Source organism: Phycodurus eques, chromosome 18 (assembly GCF_024500275.1).
Source record: "Phycodurus eques isolate BA_2022a chromosome 18, UOR_Pequ_1.1, whole genome shotgun sequence".
Taxonomy (NCBI): domain Eukaryota; kingdom Metazoa; phylum Chordata; class Actinopteri; order Syngnathiformes; family Syngnathidae; genus Phycodurus; species Phycodurus eques.
The window spans coordinates 15,084,016-15,107,121 of record NC_084542.1 but is presented as its reverse complement, the minus strand read 5'-3'; the positions used below and the strand labels follow the sequence as shown (position 1 = coordinate 15,107,121).

The 23,106-nt window shown below is 42.8% G+C and overlaps 2 protein-coding genes across 2 annotated transcripts; both read left to right on the top strand.

Annotated features, from left to right (window-relative positions):
* Window positions 1–1,020: 1,020 nt before the first annotated feature.
* Window positions 1,021–4,487, top strand: arf6a (ADP-ribosylation factor 6a). The gene is made up of 2 exons (XM_061704704.1): window positions 1,021–1,153; window positions 1,292–4,487. Exon 2 carries the CDS (start codon window positions 1,676–1,678, stop codon window positions 2,201–2,203), a length of 528 nt encoding a protein of 175 aa, XP_061560688.1. The 5' UTR covers window positions 1,021–1,153; window positions 1,292–1,675; the 3' UTR covers window positions 2,204–4,487.
* Window positions 4,488–11,531: 7,044 nt separating this feature from the next.
* LOC133417167 (E3 ubiquitin-protein ligase pellino homolog 2-like) lies at window positions 11,532–22,814 on the top strand. Its single transcript, XM_061704710.1, has 7 exons — window positions 11,532–11,950; window positions 15,791–15,920; window positions 16,081–16,182; window positions 17,050–17,247; window positions 17,337–17,522; window positions 17,717–17,922; window positions 18,608–22,814. The coding sequence occupies exons 1-7, from the start codon at window positions 11,871–11,873 to the stop codon at window positions 18,993–18,995; spliced, it is 1,290 nt and encodes a 429-aa protein (XP_061560694.1). The 5' UTR covers window positions 11,532–11,870; the 3' UTR covers window positions 18,996–22,814.
* The last annotated feature ends 292 nt before the right edge of the window (window positions 22,815–23,106 follow it).

The following is a 23,106-nucleotide window of genomic DNA, read 5'->3' as shown; positions in this document are numbered from 1 at the left end:
TGTTTAGAATGTTTGGGATTGTCATCGTCCCGCGACGCAGGAGCCAATCATGTTGTAGTGGGGCGTGTCTTGCCTAGAAACTATGTGGGACTCCGACAACGCGGTTTGGATCGATAAAGGTTGGGAAACACTGATGCAGTACTGGAAGCAATGCGAGAATAGACTGTTGGGAACAAGTTAAAAAATGCCGTGGATCACATATTAGAATTTAAATCAGAAATGCAGGTCGGTGCTTCTGACCTAGATAGGGTTTTTTTTTCGTTTTTTTTTTTTTTTTTTAATAACGTGACGAAACACTTCCCGCCCGGCGCCCACACAAAACCACGACGTCACTAACGTACGCAATCGCTTTGAATGAAAAGGTGTAAGTTCACATAAAAAACTAAATATAGAGGCAGCGAGACTCATTCCGAGAGGGAATGTTTCCAGTCGTAAGATCAACTTTAATGACTCCACATGTGACGAAGTGTGTGAAGTTAGTGTCGTAAACGTGACATTTTAGGACGCTGTGAAACACAAATTCAATGCTCAAATGGCGGCTGGGGAGCCAATCGGGATGGCTGAGGCGCGCATGCGCAATGGCGCTTGGTGCGTTTTGCAACATTCTAAATCGGGACATTTCAGTGCTATCGTTGGTCCTGCTGATTTTGAAACACCAGGATAGAAAAATAAATCGAGGTGTGTAGTGTATACACGTGAATAATGATAATTTTGCAAGTGAAGTATTGAAAATTGGGGCAAAGACAAACGCTTTGAAAGAAACTTTGGTTGTAGGAATTCCGCTAAAAACAAGAGCCATAGAAAATGCAAGCCCACAGTAAGTGCACAATAAATATAGTTACATGTTTAAAAAGTGGTACTATATCATCGCAAATTACACAAGGGTTGTTTATAACAAAGTGGCACGCCCTTTTGCAAGCCTTTTTTGCTGAATGTATCATGTATCCGAGCTTTTGACGAGCACGTGAGGGTAGCACAGTGTGTGAGCTCGTGTAGAGGAAGTGGCGCCCGATGTGGGTCCGCACCTTTTCCGGTAACACAACACATCGGGGCCGAGGGAGGGAGCGAGCGAGCGACAGGGGCGAGGAGAAGAAGCCAGAGAAGCGGGGGGAGAAACGGCCTGGGGACCGCGGGGAGGACGTTTGCCGCATAGGTGAGTCGTTTTCACCCCACTTCGATGCGTCGAAAACGGGGCCTCTTTTGTAGTTTTTTTGTTTTGTTTTAATTTTCCGCTTCAAAGTTGTCGTCTTCCGTCCTGACACCCCTCCCTGCTCTTGTGTCACACGCGCAGGGAGGAAGCGAGAGAAGAAAGTCGGATGAATTAGTGGCATTTTCGGCCCTTGTTCCTCTTCATGTCCCGCTGTAGCAGGAAGAGGGGGTTTCTGAAGCCGTTAGTTGGGAAATTACCAGCAGCAGCAGCAGCGGTGAATTTCGTCAACAGACCACCGGGCAAGTGTGAGAAACCCGGGCTTTGGACTGGGCCTGCTTTCGTGGAAATGTTGATTGTTAAGGGCACAGGTTAGACTCAAGCATCCCCACCCGACTCCCTCAAGGGCTTCACACACACACACACACACACGCACACACACACACACTCTCTCAGGTCACCCTCACTGTGGCGTTCTAGAAGCTTTTTTTATTACCGTTCTAAAAGTATTTATGCACGTTAAACACGATGGGGAAAATGCTGTCAAAGATCTTCGGCAACAAGGAGATGAGAATACTGATGCTCGGACTTGACGCGGCGGGCAAGACCACCATCCTGTACAAGCTGAAGCTGGGACAGTCGGTCACCACCATCCCCACGGTGGGCTTCAACGTGGAGACGGTCACCTACAAGAACGTCAAGTTCAACGTTTGGGACGTGGGCGGCCAGGACAAGATCCGTCCGCTTTGGCGACACTACTACACGGGCACGCAGGGCCTGATCTTCGTGGTGGACTGCGCTGACCGGGACCGCATCGACGAGGCCCGCCAGGAGCTCCACCGCATCATCAACGACCGGGAGATGCGTGACGCCATCATCCTGATCTTCGCCAACAAGCAGGACCTGCCCGACGCCATGAAGCCCCACGAGATCCAGGAGAAGCTGGGCCTGACGCGGATCCGCGACCGCAACTGGTACGTGCAGCCCTCGTGCGCCACAGCCGGGGACGGACTCTACGAGGGCCTCACCTGGCTTACCTCAAATTATAAATCCTAACCCTGCTCGGCGATGACACTGCCTCTCTCGCAATTATATGCTCGTTTTAACTCCCTTTTTTTTGGATCGCTCACGATTAGGGTGGGAAATTTCCAGTAAATTTCCACGGAAAGTTAGGCTGGGGAATTTTGGAAATGTAATGAACCCTTGCATATTTGCAGATTTTTTATTTTTTTTTGGAGGGGGCTAGCCTCATCACCTATTCATTGTTTTTGTGCTCAGGCCAAAGCCATGTCTAATACGTTTTGTTTTGGTGACATCTGATGGCATCTTGTTGCCAAGCAACTATGTTCAACTAAGGGGAGGAGCTTCTTTTAGTCGGGGCGTAGCCTTGTCTAATAGGAAAAAAAAAGTGCTTTGCTACCATCCTGTGGCAGCTCTAGGCAATTGCAAAAGTTTTTGGGTGGGCGTCAATTACTATTCACACATTTTGACTTCACGCGGCAGGACTCGGCCTCGACCCAACGCGAATGGTGGGGGTTCACTGCGTTCCCGATTGGAAACTTTCCATGGGAGTTAATGTCAATTTACGGGAATTGAGGGGGTCACATTCGAGCATAGATATTAACATTTTGTTCGGTCATATGCGGCCATCCATGTCACATAGCTGGTACCTCAAATTTCGAGCTGAGACACAACGCAAGAATAAATCGGCCAAGAGAGAACTAGTTGATAAACTGGTCAATTGGGGCGCAACTGCAGTTATAGTAAATCTGGTTGTTTTGGTCGGGGTTACACTATATTTCCCCAACAATATTGAAGTTCCCTATTAAGAGCCAGCCTCAACACAACACAGGAGGCATATTAGAAGGTAGATCAAATATAGGACAGAAAATTAATTCTAAATTAATTAAGAATTCAAATGATTTTGCATGGAAAGTTTCCAACTCAACCCTACTCAATATAATCCCAAATGTATTTGTCTTTTTACTTTGCTTTGCTCTTATTTGCAAATTCTCTGCTTCGGCGGCATTTGGGAATCTCGCCTCGAGTATTCCGGCTACATATCCAAAGGTTGGGAGAGTCTTTTGAGGACAGGAACGTTTTGCCTTTTATCAGCAACATTTTCTAAGAATGTCTCGCTTTTTTTTTTTTTCCCCCTGACCTTTTGGACTTTGGATATTCACACACTGTGATATGGATCTTTTTTTTTTTTTTTTTTTTTTTGGCTCATTGTCTCACACAGATCTTCCATGTTTGTAGTTTCAGCTGCCTTAACACACACACAAAAACGAGAAGTATTTTTGTTTCAGGGGAGGGCAGTTCTTTACTGCCCTTGTTTGACTGACCTTTTCGGACCCTGCCAAGTGTTTAACCACCTCCATCTTGGTGCTCAAACCACCCATGTTCCTCTTCACCGTCATCACGCGATTGTGTTTTACGCTCTTCTTTTTTGCTATGCTGATTTGAAGTAATAAAAAAAAAAAGAAAACATGATTATATCCACACCAGTGCAAAAGTGCCACCTTTTTCCACTGAGGAAGCGACAAAGCCGGCGGCCTCGCAACCTGTGAGTCACCGCCGCGCATCACGCCGTGAATAAATGATGACAAGTCAGCTTTAAAGCCAGTCGCTTCGGAAGAGGCCCACGCGTCGGATGTGCGAAAGTGAGCTGAGAGGTCGTCGTTCCAAGGCGACAAAAGGTTGAACGACAAGCGTGCGTCCAACGAGGGTTGTCGAGACGGGCTAATGTCAAATGAAAGCAGTCACACGTGTGGCATAAACAGGAAGTGACGCATTTCTGCCCCCCAAAAAATTAGTTTCAAAGTCAATGTACACTCACAGCCAGTAACTTTAGGTTCACCCATTCATGCTAAATTTATCCCCAAAATGAGTTTTTGCAACAAAAAAAACTTGATTGACAGTCAGTATGAATTGAATAATATATTCTCTCGTGGTTGGTTGTAATGTTCAGTGGTGTACAACTGAGCTGGTTCTAATCTATTGTAAGTAAATATTGTTAAAATGTAAACTCAAAAAAACGATTTCAAAATTGTATACATTTTTCATGAACAAAAAAAACAATTTTTAATTTTAAAAAACTTTTACAGGTATTTAAAAGAATAATATAAAGTATTAATATACAATAATTATGAGAAATTGAAAATTATTTTATATTACTATAATTATTACAGTTTATTTTTAGGTATGTTTTGGAGTTTGTCGGCTTCATAAAAAAATAGAAACCATGAAATCTTCATATTTTGTATCTAAAAGTTTTAAAATGTTTTTAAATTCTATTAAAAATACTGGATTTGGAAAATATTAATCAATACACAATACATGAATTTTGAAATGAAAACTTAATTATGAACTTTAATAATTATAATTAAAACATTTTGTACAAATATTTTAATGTAATTAAAAAAAACATTTAAATGCATATTAAAGTTTGTCAAAAAGCGTTTTCCACACAGTATTTCTATATTATTAATTTGATATTTCACTTTTTTAAATACAGTCTATTAAAAATGTACAAAAATGTTGCATGCTGTTTTTAATGCTCCTTTTCAAGTGTATTATACTGTACTGTATTGCTAATATTTTGAAAATGTCACTATATTATAGTAATAATTGCATCCTTAAAAAAAATTCCGAATTTTACAAACTGCTATAAGTTTTTCCGCTATCTTGGTGAATTGTGACCATGAAACCGCTTGCGAAACTTGTTGATCAGTGTCAGGTTCAAACAGAAACTGATAGCTGAAAACAAAATGTAGCCATTCGCTTAAAAAAAAAAAAAAAAAAAAAAAAGGCTCAGTGTATATAAAGATCATCAGGTCTGGAATTCCTCTTCCCTGGGAATGCTGCTGGCTATCTCTCCTGCGTTTGGAAAGGCCGTGTTTGCTCCGTGCCGTGTTTGTTCTCTTGAAGTTTGACCTGTTTCTGACTCGCTCGCAGGCCCTCGACTTTCCAGCACTTGCTGGGAATAAATGGGCATGTCACTGTTGTTGTCGGATTGGGCGTCAGCTGCAGAGTCCTTTTAAACGGCACAAACCACGACTCTGAGTAGACCGCTAAAGTCCTCCAAGGCACCCTAAGCCTTATTACCAAATTGTCTGTTGTGGGGGCAGCACAGTTCCCTAGTGGTAAACACGTGGGTCCGATTCTCGACTCTGGTCTTCCTGTGTAGTTAGCGTCTTCATGTCACATCCTAAACATGCATGCTAGCTTGATTGAATAATCTACATTGTCCCTTTTTCCCCGATATACAGGTATTCCCCCAATATTTGTGTATATTTAATGTTTTTTTTGTTTTTTTCCCCCCTAATACTTTGTATTTTTCTGCTATGTATTTTCCAGCTAATTATTTGTATTTTGAGGTCTGATTTTTGTGTAATTTCCAGCTATTTTGTATTTTTCAGCTAATATTTTGTGGGTGCAGGGGATGATGCATGTTTTAGTATTTTTCAGCTACTATATCTGTATCTTTCAGTCATTTAATATATATTTTTCAGACTATTTTTTAATTTTTTTTATTTTGCAGCTAATATTTAAAAAATGTTTTGTCTATATTTTGTATTTTCAGTTAATATTTTGTGGGTGTATGGGTGTTGTACGTTTTTGTATTTTTCAGCTAGTATATCAGTATCTTTTAATCATTTAAAAAAAGAATTTCTAAAATTATAATATATTTTTTCAGCCTCACAGTTCTGGGGTGCGGGGTTCAATCCCCGTCCCCGCCTGTGTGGAGTTTGCATGTTCTCCCCGTGCCTGCGTGGGTTTTCTCCGGGCACTCCGGTTTCCTCCCACATCCCAAAAACATGCATGAATTGGAGACTCTAAATTTCCCGTAGGCATGACTGTGAGTGCGAATGGTTGTTTGTTTCTATGTGCCCTGCGATTGGCTGGCAGTTCAGGGTGTACCCCGCCTCCTGCCCGATGACAGCTGGGATAGGCTCCAGCACGCCCGCGACCCTAGTGAGGAGAAGCGGCTCAGAAAATGGATGGATGGATTTTAGCATTCTTCAAGCCTGTCAGCTTCACATGTGATCTCCTGTTAAACGTCGTAACGCATTGTTTCACTTCCTGCTATACTTCAGAACTCCGGGTGAAAGTAACACTACGGAAGTGCAGTCAGGCTTGAATATAATTGGGTGTGGGCACTATTTTTATACATGCTTTTGTACTATTCTGGATTTGCTATGTTTCACACAAAAAAAATACAAGAAGACAATACTCTAATTTGCCACTTCCTCACTCTTGATTGTAATCTGGCTTCAGTGTTCTTCATTCAGTCCGCCAGGCAGGAAACCTCGAGCAAGTGCAGGCAGTTCACTCATTAAATGCTGCGACTATTCGTGTGACACCCCCCACCCATATTTGTTGATACTCTCTGGAATGCGAGAATTTCCTGTAGAACTAAATTTTGTGACAGAAGCAATCTCAAAATGTAGCGCAGGTTGTCGAGCTAATTTAATGTTCTGTAAGAGACCCAAATCGTCTTCCTACTCTGTAAACAAACACAGTGCAGCTCAGCCTCTGACTAGCAAACATAATGGCTAAAATGCTTTTGTACAAAGCAGAAATGAAATATATATTATGATAAATATAATCAGGTGCCATTGTAGAGCGATACACTCTTTTATTTTAAAGTGTTACGTAACTAAGTTGGGCTAAACGTGTGTGTGCGTGTGTGTGTGTGTGTCTGCCCACTACTCTAAATGTCTCTGTGGAGTCTTCTGGCAAACACTCGCTTCATCACTAAGTTAGACAAGATGGGCCAAAAATAAACAGTTCTACTCATGAGCCATCTGTTGTTTTGTCGTGCACGTGTGTGGCTCCTGTGTTGTCTGTGTGGCAGGTGGTCACAAAGCGGTCGGTCAGCCAGCGGGCAACCTGACAAATTTTCCCGACTAACGCAAGTCTACTTTCACTTCCCGACCTGCTCTGGTGTTTCCTATTTCTCTGCATGGTGCAGAGTTCTTCTCTTTCACTCTTTGGACTCAACACAATTGTATTTGATGACAATTTGATGGTCAGTAGGACAGTTAATTCATTGATTGTTTAATTACTTTATGACTCCTGGGGGGGATTAGTACTTTTACAGCAGCCAGAAAACACACAAATCCACAGACAGTAAATAGGCCCAGAAAACACAAAAATACAATGAACAATATCTACTGAAATATACAAATAATAAATCAGGTAAATAGGAGAATTGTTGTTTTAAAAAAAAAAAAAAAAAAAAAAAAAAGGAATAGTAAAAAAGTACATAAAAATTTGGAGGGGGTGTTGGTAAAAAAATATTAAATAAAGGGTCAAATGTAAATTAAATAAAACTAATATATAATAAACTATGTGGGGTAAACGGTAAAAAAGAAAATAAAGTTAAGCAGCAGAAATAAATCAAAAGTTGAATAAAAGTATAGTAAAATACAAAATAAGGTAAGTCATATTGAACTATAATAAAAATCATCGAAGGAGAATTAAAAAAAAATAAGGTAAAAAAAGGAAATAAAAATGCTAAAGTAAAAATGTCCCATGATGTTCGTTTAAGTCGAACAAATGAATGTGTACAAAGGCCAGTCACATGACCAGAGCTGGCCTTACGCTTCCTATTTCGGACTCAAACGACTTCTTTATCTTCTCCCGCTCACATGATCTCATCGTAGTCTTCAGGCCAAGGCCACATACACACGCACTTCCTCAAATAAGTACGTGTGTGACTGGCTGCTACTACGAAACCATTTTCCCCACTTAATTTTGTCATTCATGTTGTGCGTGTGTATTCAATTATTTTTTTCCCTGTAGGGAGCCAATAATTCCCACAGAGGCCTGTTGTTGTTCCTGTGGAGGAATATGCTGAACCATCAATGGGACACACACACAGCCACAAACTTGATTTGATTTATTTTCTGTGCAAAAAAAACCCAAAAAAACTATCAGCTGGGTTTTGCCAGTCAAAGAGAAATACCTTTTCTTTGTTTGCGCTCGTCTCCGTGGCAACCGTTACAAAGACTCAGCAGCAGATGGCTGCGTCACGTTCAAGTCGCTTCAAAAAGACCACCAGCCCACTGTCTCCTGTTTGTTCGACATATCCACAACCGTGTCTTATTGTTAAAACAGTATGTTCCATTTCTATGCTCACTAAACCGATGGTCGTCAAAAATGTTTAAGCCGAGGAGCACCTAAAAAAAATCATGATCGACATTAAAATGTAGTAGTGCAGTAGGCCCCAGGAGTTCATTAAAAAAAAAAAAACAGGATTTCGCGCCGCAAGTTTTGGATGTATGTGTTTGTGAGGTGAGTCTCTACACATCCATATCAAACTCAAGGCCCGGGGGCCAGATCCGGACCGCCTCATCATTTAATGTGGCCCGCGAAAGCAAAACATGTGCGTCGACTTCATGTTTCTTGCTAAAATACCACAACTGATTTTGTATTCAAAACTAGATATCCATCAATTTGTTGTGTATTTGCAATAATATGAGGCGATTATACATTGATATGACTTCACAGCCCTCTGAAGGAAACCGTAACTGCCATGTGACCTGGGCCCAAAATGAGTTTGACACCGCAGAATAGTCCCAAATGTCTAACTTAATTATGATGTTGGCTATTTGTCGCTTTGGGCGTATTTCACGTCAGGACAGACGTGCACATTGCACCTTCTATACCAAAAAAGGCCAATTAAATTGCAATATACGCAGTTAACGGTTTAGATGCTCTCTGAACTGAAGTCTCACCTGCAACTATGTACGACATTGGATGTGGTTGGGTTTTGAGCGGCTTTTAAGTAGTATATATCCCCAAAACAAATCCCAATTGTAGGACATAAAACCGTTAAACCTAGTGACGCTACTGTATGTATCTGTATGACTGTTTTTTTTTTCCGGGCGAATGGAAGTGGACAACACTGTCTTTGTGGTGATCAGTGTCCGTTAGCAACCCCACCCTTTACCTCTCCACTGTGACCTCAGCGAGGAGACAAATTCTCCTTTGGTGACATCATGAAAGTCAGAAAAATTGAGTCTGTGAGCATAAATAATGCATTTCAGCTGCTGGAGTTTGGACACTGCCTTCTTCGCTCCCAGTTGGCTTGCGAAACAGGGTCTGGTACAGCCGCCAAGAGAAAGAGGAGTACTAGTGGAGGAGGGTGTGACCTTAATCCCACAGGGAGAATGTAAAGGCGCGTCTGGTCCAGCCAGTTTCTGCCAGCCGGATTTCACAATTTTAAAACAAACACTTGAGCGCAAACTCCAGCGAGCTGACTGACTACAGCGGCGGGTTGTCGTTCACGTTGACTTCACGGGTGTGTCGTCGGTGGGTGAGTTTGCGCTGAGGATTAGTCAGCGTGCGGCGTCAACCCATGAAACGTCATCAAAAAGTCTCCGGAGTCGCTCTTTATTCGGCCTGTGATGTCCATGTTTCAGGCCTGCATTCTTGTGTGTATTTGCAGTCAAATAAATGTCACTAAGTTCACCTGCAGCAATGTTTAACTTTAAATGTACACAGAGTACATCATGTCTTGTCATTGTCTAATCCACACAGACTTAAACAAATGTACACAAAGGAGGGCCAATATATTTATAAAGGCTTTATGCAACACAAAAGCTCTATATCGACACAACATATTCATGTGGCGTGCAGATATTTTTCCCACTTGGTGCCGCCATCGTCACGTTCTACACCGTAGTATTTGTGACTTTGAATGTGTGTGGCTTTAATAGGCGGGGCCTGGCCTGTCGAGTGAAGTGGGAGTCAGCGAATGAGAATGTAGCGTTGTACACTGCAGGTTTTTTTATTTTTTATTTTTATCTTGCGGGGTGGATGCTAAAAATGTAATTTTTTCTTTTTTTTTTTTTGTTAACATTTAGTTAGTCAAGATAAATATTAAGTTTAGAAAATAAAAGAACATTTTACAACTGTATCCACATTTGAGTAGTATTTGTAGTTCATACTTATTGCAACTTCATTTTGCATTTTGTAATGACATTCATTGGCTGTGTTTTGCCACAATGACAATGCACTCGAATGTAACGTTCTGGGCCTTGCGTCGCAACAAAAACACGTCGTCGTCCACTCTGCAAGCCAGCACGCGTTAAGCCACACCACCAAAGCAGACAAGAAGAGGCGAGATGCAGGCAGTCACACCTCCACGTATGGATTGAATTACTGACACCCAAAATTATGGCCGGAATAATCTGCCACTGAGTATTTATATTCTTCATAAGAAATGATGGCTCGCCCATTGTCGTGTGATGGTAAAAAATAAAATGAAAATCCTCTGGGTCAGTGTGCTTGCTGCAGGACAACCAGGTAACGTTTGCACAACTTGGCCAAACTTGGAATCATGTCCTCGTTGCCAATGAATGAACGCCGTTGGACATTTGGTGGTGCTCAGAGGGGGCTGTAGGCGCAGAATGGCAGCCACGCTCCCGTCAGACTGCCCCACGGTAGCTGTGGCTACACAAGTAGTCTTCACCCAGTCCCGCTGATCAAGTGATAGGCGGAGAAACTGGGGGTTGATCTGTAAATTGGCCAAATTGTTAGATCGCAGGGCAGCGGGAATACAGAAGAGCTTTTTGCTCACAGATGCATTTTCAGATTTACAAAAGATTTAGTTGGTGATTAATTCCACGCTTGATGGGTGAGCATTAATCCAGTGACCCAACAATGTGTATACAAACAATAAAAAGTCAAATTTCCACAATACAGTGAAAGTGACAACAGTAGTCTGTTAAATTGAAATGTACTGGCCCCTTGTGGTGAGAACTAACAGGTATGAATTTATATGTGCTTGATACCTTAAACACCCATTTTGATGCATTTAAAGCATAACTTGGAAAATAAAATTGATACAAAAAAGGAGACTAAACAGTTTTTCAGGAGAAAAATGAGCTCCCAACTCTGATGACTTCCAGACTGGAAGAGAAGGGTGTCTCGTCTGGGCCATGTTGGTGACCCACATCCTAGCCACACAACACACACGCACGCACACTTGTAATATTTGTACGACAGCCCATGCGGATTAAATACGGCATTTTTTCATGATAACTTTGATTAAAATCAACGTCTTTCTGTTGCTTCCAACCCCAAAAGTAGAAATGTCTCATTTTACTCTAACCAAGGAGCTTTTCATCACGTCACCCATTCCGCTATAAGGGGTCTCATTTTTATGTACGAATTTTATATGACCAGGAACGCCAAATTATGTGGAGATAAAAAGCAAAGTAGTTTTGTCTATTTGTTGTAAATACCCGTTTAAACGGTGTATTTCCGTTTTATTTGATTTTAACCGACATTTCCAGCGAGGTGTGTTTGCCGAGCACCCCCGCCGCTAATGGTACGGCCCACTACCCGCTGCTAGTCGTTGTTGCATCGCCTTTTGCTTTGCTAGTTGAACAGATTTCGGTACAAGCTAGCGGCACACTAGACTCGTAAAGCCTCGGAAAGATGCTCCTCCGGCGGACCAAACCTGTCCAACACACGGCGATAAGTTCACGGAAACTTTGTCCGACTGTGTCCCAACTTGACTAAGGAGGCAGCCCCCCCCAACGGTTTTCAAGGCGACACTTTCGAGGGGGGGCGGGGGGGTGCTAGCATTGTTTAATCGCTCCGTAGTATTCCCGTTGAGGGCGACTCGTCTTTCGTTTCTCTCTCATTTTCTTTCGCCTTTAAAAAAATTATATTTTTCCAATTTCCCGGAGCTAGCCCTTCGCTGATGAATTCACCGAAAAAGGACGGAGATGATGATGTGCCCGTTAAAGACGCGATAAAATACGGCGAACTGGTCATTTTGGGGTAAGTAGTAAAAAAAAAAAACGAGTGGGATGGAGAACCGCTCCATCATCTTCGTGACGCCTCACACACGCTATTGTTACGTATAAATGTTTATTTTACACATGTAATCTGTGGTATCGTTCCTTTTAATTGCCCGGTCGACCGTCGTTTTGTGCGTTAAAAACTTAACTTCAAATCCCACGGATTGTCTTGTATGTGCGTGGTGCGTTTGGATGTCGTCGTGGGGGGAAGGCTTCATGGCTTTTTGGCACAGAACTGCAACGCCAGACACTTTTTCATCAATGGTTGTAGGTGTACAGATGGAGACAGGGATGGAGGGGGCTGAATCCCGATGATGTCATCCTATGCTGGATCTTTACGGCTCCAAATAGGGACCGTCTAAAAAGAATGCACCACCGTCTGTATGCTTTTAATAGTGTAATCGTTTTTTATTTGACTTAATTTTTGCTGTGTGTAGTGTCATCCTGATTGGGGGTGGGGGGTGTAAGTAGGAGGAGAAAAGCCCCTCTCCGTCACAGGCAGGATGTGCCGGCTTCCACGGAATCTGCTGGGAGCTTGAATGCCACACACACTCCGGCCTCACGTAGACGTCCCTCCTGGCCCGCACAGCTTCCTGTCTGTGCCAAAGATAACTGACCTAATGGCCTATTGCTTCCCCAACCCTGTCCCGGCCACAGGCGGAACATCTGATGAGTCGTCTTCCACGACGTCTTTTCCCTCGCGAGGAAGAAGTTCTCGACTATGGAATTTGATCTTTCACACCAAGCTTTTTTTTGTTTGTTTGTTTGATGCAAAGCTGCCACATAAATCCCCTAGTTCTAGTTCCCAAGGAGGTACCATATGTGGCGTGAACCGTGTTGTTGTAATATTTAATTGTATGCAGCTAGGAATGACAAAAATGAACACACAGATGTGTTCAGATATTTTTTCAGTACGTGGCATACGGGGGGTAGAGAAGCACTGAACATTAGGGGAGTGACAGGAAGTGATAACCCTCAGTTTTAGCCGTACGTCTCCTCTGTAAACAAATACAGTGCAGCTTAGCCTCTGGCTAGCAAACGCCATGGCTAATTATGCGCTTTGGGCACTAGAGGGGCCCTCAAGCAGCTTGAGCACACGGCTAGAAATGACAAAAATAAACACATTTGTCGTATGTATTCGAGAGCACTGTCGTCCACGTGCCAAGAAAAGCAAGTGCGGTGAGAAAAGGCCTTAATGTTACAAGATGTCGCCAAAGCCCTGAAAATACGCATTTTTGTGTCAAAGAAGTGTTAGCGTAACCGAAATGCACGACAAAATATTTTTCATGTTTCAATGATAAAGGTTTGATGAAACTGACCGAGACCACACTGCACTCCGAGTTGTGCTTTCTTCCACTTGTGTGTATTGGAATGCATCAGGAAATCCAGCAGACGTCCTCGTTTCCACATGACTTTTGCGTCGTCCCTTAGCCTTTCCGTCGCATCTCGTGTGTTATTGACCTTGCAACTGTCAGCATTGATGATGTCGCGGTCACGCATGCAGCGGCGCGGTCGATGCCAGGCTCCATTGCAGGCCACATGAGCCGCCTGCCAGCGATCATTACCTTAGTTAGCCCGGACGCCACGCTGTCCGTCATGTCCTTTCTGAACGTGCTTTGTCTCTATTACGCCTTCTTATCTCACTGTTCACTCGACCTTTTAAGCCTCGGAGCGTGTCGGTGCGGTGCAAGCTGACGTGGGGTCCAGGAGGAGTGAATATTTCATGCTGCATTTTATGATGCTTGCGCATGCAGGTCACAAACGGCCGGTCGCGTCTTACGTCACGCATAGCCCTGCTTCATGTGGCTCTTTATTTATCTCCCCCTTCCATCTTCTGGTTCTTGCCCTTTGCCTTTTGCATTTATGTGCAAGCCAGTCTCTTTCTATTTCTGTTCTTTCTACGAAGCCTTTTCTCTCCGCCGCTGATGATCAATCCGTATTTTAAATTCAAACCAGATGTTTTTATTTTTTTTTAACCGTTTCTCATTAGCCCATAATACACAAAACTCTACTAGCATTGACTCTGCTTCGGGGGATGAGAACCTGAAAGTTTTCGCTCACGTTTAATACGAACGGTGGTTCACTTGTGGTGTTTGACAGTTAAGGGTGCTAAAATGGGACTTAAAACTTTGCCTGTCCAGCTCATAAAGATGTTATAAGACATTAGTCATATCTAATTTCTTTCCTCAGGGAATAATTGCCTGTTGTTCAAGGCAAGTTGTTAAAGGCCTAAAAGTGGCACGCTTGCTGCCTTCTGCCTGAACTGAAAGCATGAAAATTGTTTTAATTTTCTTCAGAAAGAAAATGGGGGCAACGTGTGGATATTGTTCCGCCATTGTGAAGCATTTATTCAAATATAAAACTTGCAATCATCTTCCCACCTTGAAGTTTATATTGATTTTAAGCATAGCGGACTGTTGAATCACCCACCATCTGTTAAAACAAAACTATAATCACATCTCACTTGCAGTGATTATGCAAATGTCAGGCCTAGTGCAAAAGCTAATAAGAAAAGATTTTCTGTGTGTTTTGGCCTGCACACACAAACTGCCTTTTTGGTCAGTGGATGAAATCTAACCTTTCGGAAAGTCCTATCTAGGGTGAATGTGCTGGACTTTCTGGAAACCATAACGTTGGTTTCCCGGACACCTCTTATCAGTGACACGTGTACTTCCTGCGGCGCTTGTGTCACGAGAACAAAAACCAGCGGCGTCAGCTGGTGTATCAACACGGATGGCGACATGCAAGCTTTGCTGACGTGTTTCCTTTGCTATGAACGTCGTCGGTGTGCCGCTTTGACGGTTGAGATGTATTCTCATTGAGGTCCAATGGATGTTTTGATTCTGTTCAAAAGAACTCGCCGTAAAAATGCACAAAGGCGGCCGAGCTTTTTTTAGCCACTGCAGTCAAGTCAGTAGCGCTTCATTTCGCAGCACCGGTTTCTAGCGAGACGTAACTGACGCAATGATAGAATGATGGTGATTAAACGCAGCAATTGTGCATATGCATAGGGTTATCCGTTGGACTGAAATTTATGAAGTCAGTAGGGGGAAAATGAAGAATTGATGATCAGAAGATGACTGAATATTTTTTTAAGCCTGTATTTGTATTGGGAGAGTAATATTGGACTTTTTTAGACAGCCAACTTGTTGAGACGGAATCCACAGTCGCTTAATTTTGACCTCAACTCCTTCAAAACATGATTGATCATAAGTCAATTTCCCTTAGTATTAGGTCCAACCTGACTCGTTCACTGCCATGGATGTTGAAATTCGTGTACTGGCATCCAATGTTTTCTGCCATCCACGAATATATTCATGAAGTACGTTTTTCTTTTTCTTTTTTTTTTTTTTACGGTAGGTGTGGAAGAGGGCCTTGGCCAGATTGTCTGTGAAATTCAAGATTCTGCATGACTGTAATGATGAACTGGTGCCAGTAGATGGCAGTGTTGTGTCACTTTAGAGCTGAAATCAGCACAGCATTTGAGTTGAAGATTAGAGGGTAAATCTCTGCTTGTCATATCGATGACGAGGGAGAGAAATGACAACAAGTTGGAAGTCAGACAAATTTAGGCACCTCAAACTTGAACAGAGTATGTATGTATATGTATGGTATAAACAGTACTTGTCACAGAAGTTAGTAGAAAGCAATTTCCAGGGTTGTTACAAGGGAATTCCAGTTGAACCCCAATCAGAAGCATATATCCAAGAAAGATTTTTTTCCTCCACAAACAATTTCATGTTGTTATGAGCAAACCGCTCTACTGTTGCATTTTGTTTTAACCATCCAAACCATCGTTTTCCTCCTCCGCCATCATCAGGTACAATGGCTCCCTTCCCAGCGGCGACCGCGGGCGCCGAAAGAGCCGCTTTGCGCTGTACCGACGCGCCAAGGCCAACGGCGTCAAGCCCAGCGCCGTGCACATCCTCAACACACCGCAGGACAGCAAGGTGTGTGTGTGTGTGTATGTGCGTGCGCTTGTGTGCGTGCACGCACATCCTTCTTGTCACGACTGCAACATAATGGACATATCCTTGTTGATACTAATTATCTCCTCGATGGAGTTAATGACCTAAACGAAGGCTCACACCTGCTCTCGCTTCCTTGCAGGCTGTGCACAGCAGGGGGCAGCACAGCATCTCTTTCACACTGTCCCGCAACCAGACAGTGGTGGTGGAGTATTGCCATGACAACAACACTGACATGTTCCAGGTAACGCGCTTGTACACATCCCTCAGTAGGCTGTTGTGTAATTTTTCCTTTAGGTTGATTATTGATTAGATATCACGAATTAAAGGTTTATGCGTCTTAAATTGTGTAGTAGGGCTGGACAATTAATCGGTTTTGATAAATAGTTTTAAGGATACAGTCAAGAGGAGCGAGTTTGCTAAGCGGTGTTGTCAGGTCAGCAAACTTTTCATCCACTCTAGCGACTATTTTTCAAAAATGCCGCAGACACCACGAGTTGAATCGTTTTCACGTTGTTTTACATCACATTTATATATTGCAAAAGCAGTGGTTAATCCACACGTATTTGCCCCCTTCTCAAATGCATAGTTTCCCCACTCTGTCGTCAAACAAATGTAAATATTAGACAAAGAGAAGCCAAGTAAATATAAAATGCATTTTTTTTAATGGTGATTTTATTCATGAAGGAAAACAATTCCAAGCTACCTGGCCCTGTGTGAGAAAAGTAATTGTCCCCTAACCCTTATAACTGGTTGGGCCCACACTCAGCAGCAACAACTGAAATCAAATGTTTTCAAAAACTGGCAATGCGTCTTTCATATCCGTTTGGAGATATTTTGGCCCACTCTTCCTGGCCGAAATGTTTGAATTCAGCCAAAATGGAGGGTTTTCGAGCATGAGCAGCCTTTTTATGGTCATGCCACTGCATTTCAATCAGATTCATTCTCCAGGGAAAATGGTGATTGAAACCGGATTCCTGTTAATATATATATATATTTATATATATAATAATTATTTTTTTTATTTTAAGACCCTAGGATGCAGGTTTTTTTGTTTGTTTTGTTTTAGTTTAAAGCTGCACTTTTATCTCTTCTCTTCTGTTCTCCTCAGATTGGGCGATCCACAGAGAGTCCTATTGACTTTGTGGTGACGGACACCTCTGGGGGCGCTAAGGAAGGCGAGGACCCCTCCATAGCCCCGAGCACCATCTCACGTTTTGCCTGCCGCGTGGTGTGTGAGCGCCACCCACCGTACACAGCGCGCATCTACGCCGCCGGCTTTGATTCCTCCAAAAATATCTTCTTAGGGGTGCGGCGAGCGTTTTTGCACAGCTTTTTTGGATTGATGTGCTCGACGAGAGGTAGTGGAAATAATCGTGCATGTGTGGTCCTCCGCAGGAGAAGGCGACCAAGTGGAAGAACCCAGACGGCCACATGGACGGCCTGACCACCAACGGCGTGCTGGTCATGCACCCCGAGGGTTTCCCGGAGGACCCCAAGCAGGGTATATGGCGAGAGATCTCTGTGTGCGGCGACGTCTACGCGCTGCGGGAGACTCGCTCTGGGCCCAGCCGAGGCAAACTCGTGAGTCGTCTAGTTCTGGATTCATTTCGTTTTTTACCCCTAAAAACAAAAACGTTTTTTTATCAAACCCTTATCATGTGGGAAAAGCGTGATGTAAAAAGGATTCACCGTGAAAAAGGAGGCGCTTGCATTTTCACTTATGCATGTATGTATTTGTTTCTAAGTGCATGTCTACTGTGTGTCACCCTCAACAGGCGGAAGGTGAGAGCAGCGCGCTACGTGACGGCTCACTCGTGGACCTGTGCGGCGCCACCCTGCTGTGGCGCACGGGCGAGGGCCTCATGCGCGCTCCCACCCTGCGCCACCTGGAGGCGCTTCGGCAGGAGCTGAATGCGTCGCGGCCGCAGTGTCCCGTGGGTCTCAGCACGCTGGCCTTTCCCAGCCTGCCGCGCAGCCACAGGTATGGCCCACAAATAGGGACAACCTAATTACCGTTGCCAAGGAGACATATGATGACTACATATAGAGGTGAGAAAGTTGTAGGTAGTTTATCATTATCCTTCCATCCATTTTTGTATATCCTGTTCGGAGGTAATGGCAAATGGACTGTTGCAGCAGGAGGAGACTGTGGATTATCATATAATGTCATACAAAGCCAAGTCTATTTGGTACTTGTGTTTATTTTTGTCTTTTTTTGACCCGCAGTGGTTTAAGTCACCCACATAGTATTGGAACCACTTGGACTGATTCAAAAATAGTACCTGGAACTAGGAATAGACTGGTAGTATCTGGTTTTGCCAATGGAAAAGCAGTGAATCGACCTGGTACTAGGAATTGTAGTTCCTGGCTTTTGCCAGTAGAAAAGTGACAGTAGCGAATCGAGTGGCTGTCATGCTGTGGAAAGGGGGTTTAAGATAAGAAGTGGGTTACACCGTGGTATGAACACTTGTCATCACAGGACTGCCATATGGAGACAAACCACCAATCTGAGAGTTAGTTAGCCTAGTTTTAGCTAATGGAGACGCGTCATTAGTGAATCAAGTAGACCGGAGTGCACCCTGGACTGATCACAGAAATGATGCATTGAGGATCTGGTAGTGGATTGCAACAATTAAAAACATGTTAAACACTTGTTGTAATTTCAGCCTTGAAGAACGTCAGCCCTGGGTCTACCTCACCTGCGGCCACGTCCACGGACGCCACGACTGGGGCCAGAGGTCCGAGGCGGGCGAGGAGGAGCCCTTGGAGGGCGAGGGCTCCACAACGCGGCGGGAATGTCCCCTGTGCCGTAGCGTGGGCCCCTACGTGCCCTTGTGGCTGGGCTGCGAGCCGGCCGTGTACGTGGACGCCGGCGCCCCCACGTACGGCTTTGTGCCGTGCGGCCACGTGTGCTCGGAGAAAACGACCAGGTACTGGGCGGACACCCCGCTGCCCCATGGGACGCACGCCTTCAGACCCGTGTGCCCCTTCTGCTCCGCCGCCCTCAGCACCCCCGGGTGGACACGGCTCATCTTCCAGGGTCCCATCGACTAGCCGCAACACAAAGCTCCTGTCCTGTCTACCCCTTTGATTTTGTTTATTTTTTTTATTTTTTATTTTTATTTTTTAAATGTATGCTGCAGTTCCTGCCCTTATTTCTCCTTCAGGGCTTGGTGATGGATTGTGGATCTGGATTTCATGCAACTAAATGAAAAGTGACTGAATGATCGATACGCTCATTGATTACCGCGGAAGTCTCCGCAGTTACTCTGCTCGTTTTCATCCCACAAAAACCTGATTTTCTCACAAAGAAAAAAAAATGTTTTAAAATGTCGTGTTTTATATTAGCAGTGTAACCAGACATCCATGCTCACATGATGCTTTTTAGTGTGTCACTTTTTGTGGAAGGAAAGCCAGCGGACATGGTTTTGATTCACACAAGGGGGTGGGGGTCCTCGGTTTAAGACGGCGTTCCTTTCCGACGGAGTGACGTAATCCAAAATTTGTTAAGTCTGAAGGGTACAATAATGTAGTGGTAATGTAATTAATATTCTTCACCAAAATTCTTTGTTTTTATTATTTCCCCCAATTTTTTGACGCAATTTATACCTACATGGTTTCCAACCTATTCAAGCCATTCACATGTTCAAAATATTCAGCTCATTCAGGACATCCTAGGAACTATTTTTCACATTCCCAGAGTTTCTACATTTGACTAGAAGTCCCCATTTTCCACAAGAAATGAAATCATTCAAATTAATGGAGAGAGTTGACAAATTCACCACTTCTCCTTCGATTCAAATTTTCTCAAATCAGTGGAAAGATTTCACAGTCACCTGAAATTTACCTTTTTTTTTTTTAACCAACTCAGATCAGTCTAACTTCCATATTTTTAACATTCTCCAAGAAAAATTAATTTTGTTTAGAAGTCCATGTTTTCCATTAGAAATTATTGGAGAAATTTTACACATTGACTTGTAGCCTATAATGCTTCACTCCCGAAACCTCATGTCAGGACCATCGTAAACTGAGGCCCCTTTGTATACACCTGGACCAGATCCTAAATCCATCATCAAGCAGCTTGAGTATAAACAAGGGCTTGGACTCCCAACAAACTAGGTAAGATCCACTTTCCACACACACACACACACACACCAACCTCCCTAAAGCAATAACACCACTCGCTCATGTATAAGCTAAGATTTCACGCTAGGTTTTAGCTAAGCGCTAGACTCGCGGCGGTCGCCTTGAACATGGCTGTAACTTTTTTTTTTTTTTCTTCTTCTCCTTCTCTTCCCCCCTTAGATTTTGTTTTGTCACAGATTCAGAGGTCAGCCAGAGGTGTGTTCCACCAAACGATTAGATAGTTCATGGGCTGAATTATTTTTTTTTGTGAAAGGATGTGTGGTTTTGCCTGTTAGTTTCCAATGATAATGGCAAAAAAAAATGTGAACATCTGAAAATGGATATGAAAGTTTTTTTTTTTTTTTTTTTTTTTTTACTTCTTCTGAATGCTGAAAACCTTTGGAAAGAGAAAATTCGTGTACAGTATGTGCTAGTAATGCCAACAATGGCAGACCACAGCCAGACTTATCGTTTACAACTACTTCTACGATGCCACGAAATGTGCCCAATTGAGTCACATTACTTAAAAACATCAGATACGAAACGTTTCAAATGAGTTAAAAAAATGTATGCACAGTGAACCCTCGCTATTTGCCACAGTTTAGAATCAAGCCCCGATGTGAAAAGCAGGAATTTGGGAATAGTAATGAACACTCTCATTATTGCCTATAATAATTGTTTAAACTCTGAATATACCAAAACCTATTATCCCACTTGAATATAATTTTAAATCAATTCCAAAACATTACCCTTAAAAGTAAATGGCATACAGATGATCTGAGTTAAGAAAAAAATGTAGGGTGGGCAATAAGTGCCTTTTTCATGTTCTACAGAAACATTTGCGAGCATGTGAGTTTGCAAATCAGGAAGGGTTTAATGAACTGTCAAAAGCATATCACTAGCCATGATGTCCACTTTCCAGAGGCTGAGCTGCATTGTAGTTGTTTACGGCGTAGACCTTTGGCCGTAGCGCAAGGAAGTAGTAACAGTTCCTGTCCTTGACCTAAAATGTTCCGTGTGGGCACGCGGTACCATCGCTACACCCTACCGAAAAATCCGTATACCGATCCATATATACCACTACACCCCGGTTAACGCCAACACACTTGTGGTTTCTCCGCAAATGCTAATAGGGACTTTTTAAAGTCTTTGAGTGTGTCGGTGTATGCTAAGGTTTAACCTAGCATAACTCAAATCGAAAGACCTCCTTTTTATTTTATTTGTTTTAATTATTTTTGTGTGTGTGTGCGCGTGTCAAGGAAAAGTTATTTTGTCAGGAAATGTGGTTCCGTGTTTTAAAAATAAAAAAATATATATATATATATAAATATATACTATTTTTCTATCTGATTTAGTTGTTAAACTCAGTAAAAGTTCAGCGTACGTTCTGGGATGTGTTAGACGTAGAAGAGCCCATGAGTGTGAAAATATTGCCAACACTGTGTCTCGCTCTCTCTCTCTCTCTCTCTCTCTCTCTCTCTCTCTCTCTCTCTCACTCACACACACACACACACACACACACACACACACACGTTGACACAGTGCTACCGTTGCTCGGACTTTGAATGTAGCCGACCATACAAGGCTATGTGTTTATTAGCCTCTCCCTGGTGCTCATATTGAATGGTCTATATTGTGATACTATTTTTGTAAGTGAATATGATAGCGCACGCCCCTCCCCTTCCCAGCTTGAATATAATAACCTCACGTATGGAAGAGTAGATGCACTCTTGTATGTGTGTGTCTCGCTTGCATGTGCGCACACAGAATATACGCTGCACTCAAAATGCGTCCCACGCGCCTTTTGAAATTCACGCTGAGTATTTAACGACTTTAAGATGTCTTCCGAGTCGTCGGCTGTTAAATGTGTAAAAATGGAAGAAAAAGAAAAATCCTCATACTTGACCAATGTTTGGAAGTGAGAGTCACACTTTGTACTGTAATGCTAATATTATTTGTCGCCAACTCTGCTGCAGCATATGAGAAATTCAGCCCACATTAGTTTATTTGATTGTCATTTTTCCCTTTCACAAAGATTAATTTTTTGACAAAAGTGACCATTGAGCTGGATTGTATTTGAAATTTAGGCTATAATGAACTGGCTCTTGCACCCTGGTTTTCATTCATGGCAAATCCTCAAAATGAATTCGAACATCGAGGTATCACTGCATGTTCCACAATTTTAACTTGGTTAGGGCTTTTTTTTTTTCCCTCGGTGGTTAGCATTGCTCAGGATTTAGCGTGGCACACAGTGATTTCACTACACAACACTTAAATATGAGAACATTTATCTGCTACTATAGACTGTATACATGGTCACACGTGATCAGTTATTTACGGGTTTTATTAACAAAAGAATGAAACTTTGCGCAGATCTGCCAAAAGATAGATCAGCATCTTATATATTTAAAACATTTTTAAAAACATGTAGGTGTCCATTATGAATTTCAAACCCTTAGTTTTAACATGTAGCCTCTGCTAGATGTAGCAAAGGCATTTATTTGCTTTTAATATTCCATTTGTTTAGCATTTCTCTAACAATTTCATGTATCGGTTGACCTTTATTGCAAGTCTCCCACATGTATTATTAGACCGTGAAACCACCTCACCCTTTTATTATGCATTTTTGAAGAAATACAAACTATGTATAGCTTTTTTTTTTCTTCTTCTTCTTAATTTTTGATCATATTCCTCTGTAACCGAATGGTGCACAGACAATCGCTATTCACATGTCAATAAACCTGTTGAAAAGGGCCACTTGGCTTTTTTTTTTTTTGTCTTCCCCCATATCTATATCTTTATGTGCCTTATAGTGAGATGAAGCATCGTGCCAGCAGGTGGCGCTCTTTCACCAATCTTCACGGTGATTATGGATGGGGACCGTGTTGCTGCAAGTTGCATCACCTCCCCAGAACATTTCTGGGGGGCGTCACCACGTCAAATGTGATAAGAAGCCCCCAAATTGGCAGACGTTTGACTTAAAATAGCAAATAAAAATAAAAAAAAACAAGTTTATGGTGCTAAAAATATTTACAGTGAG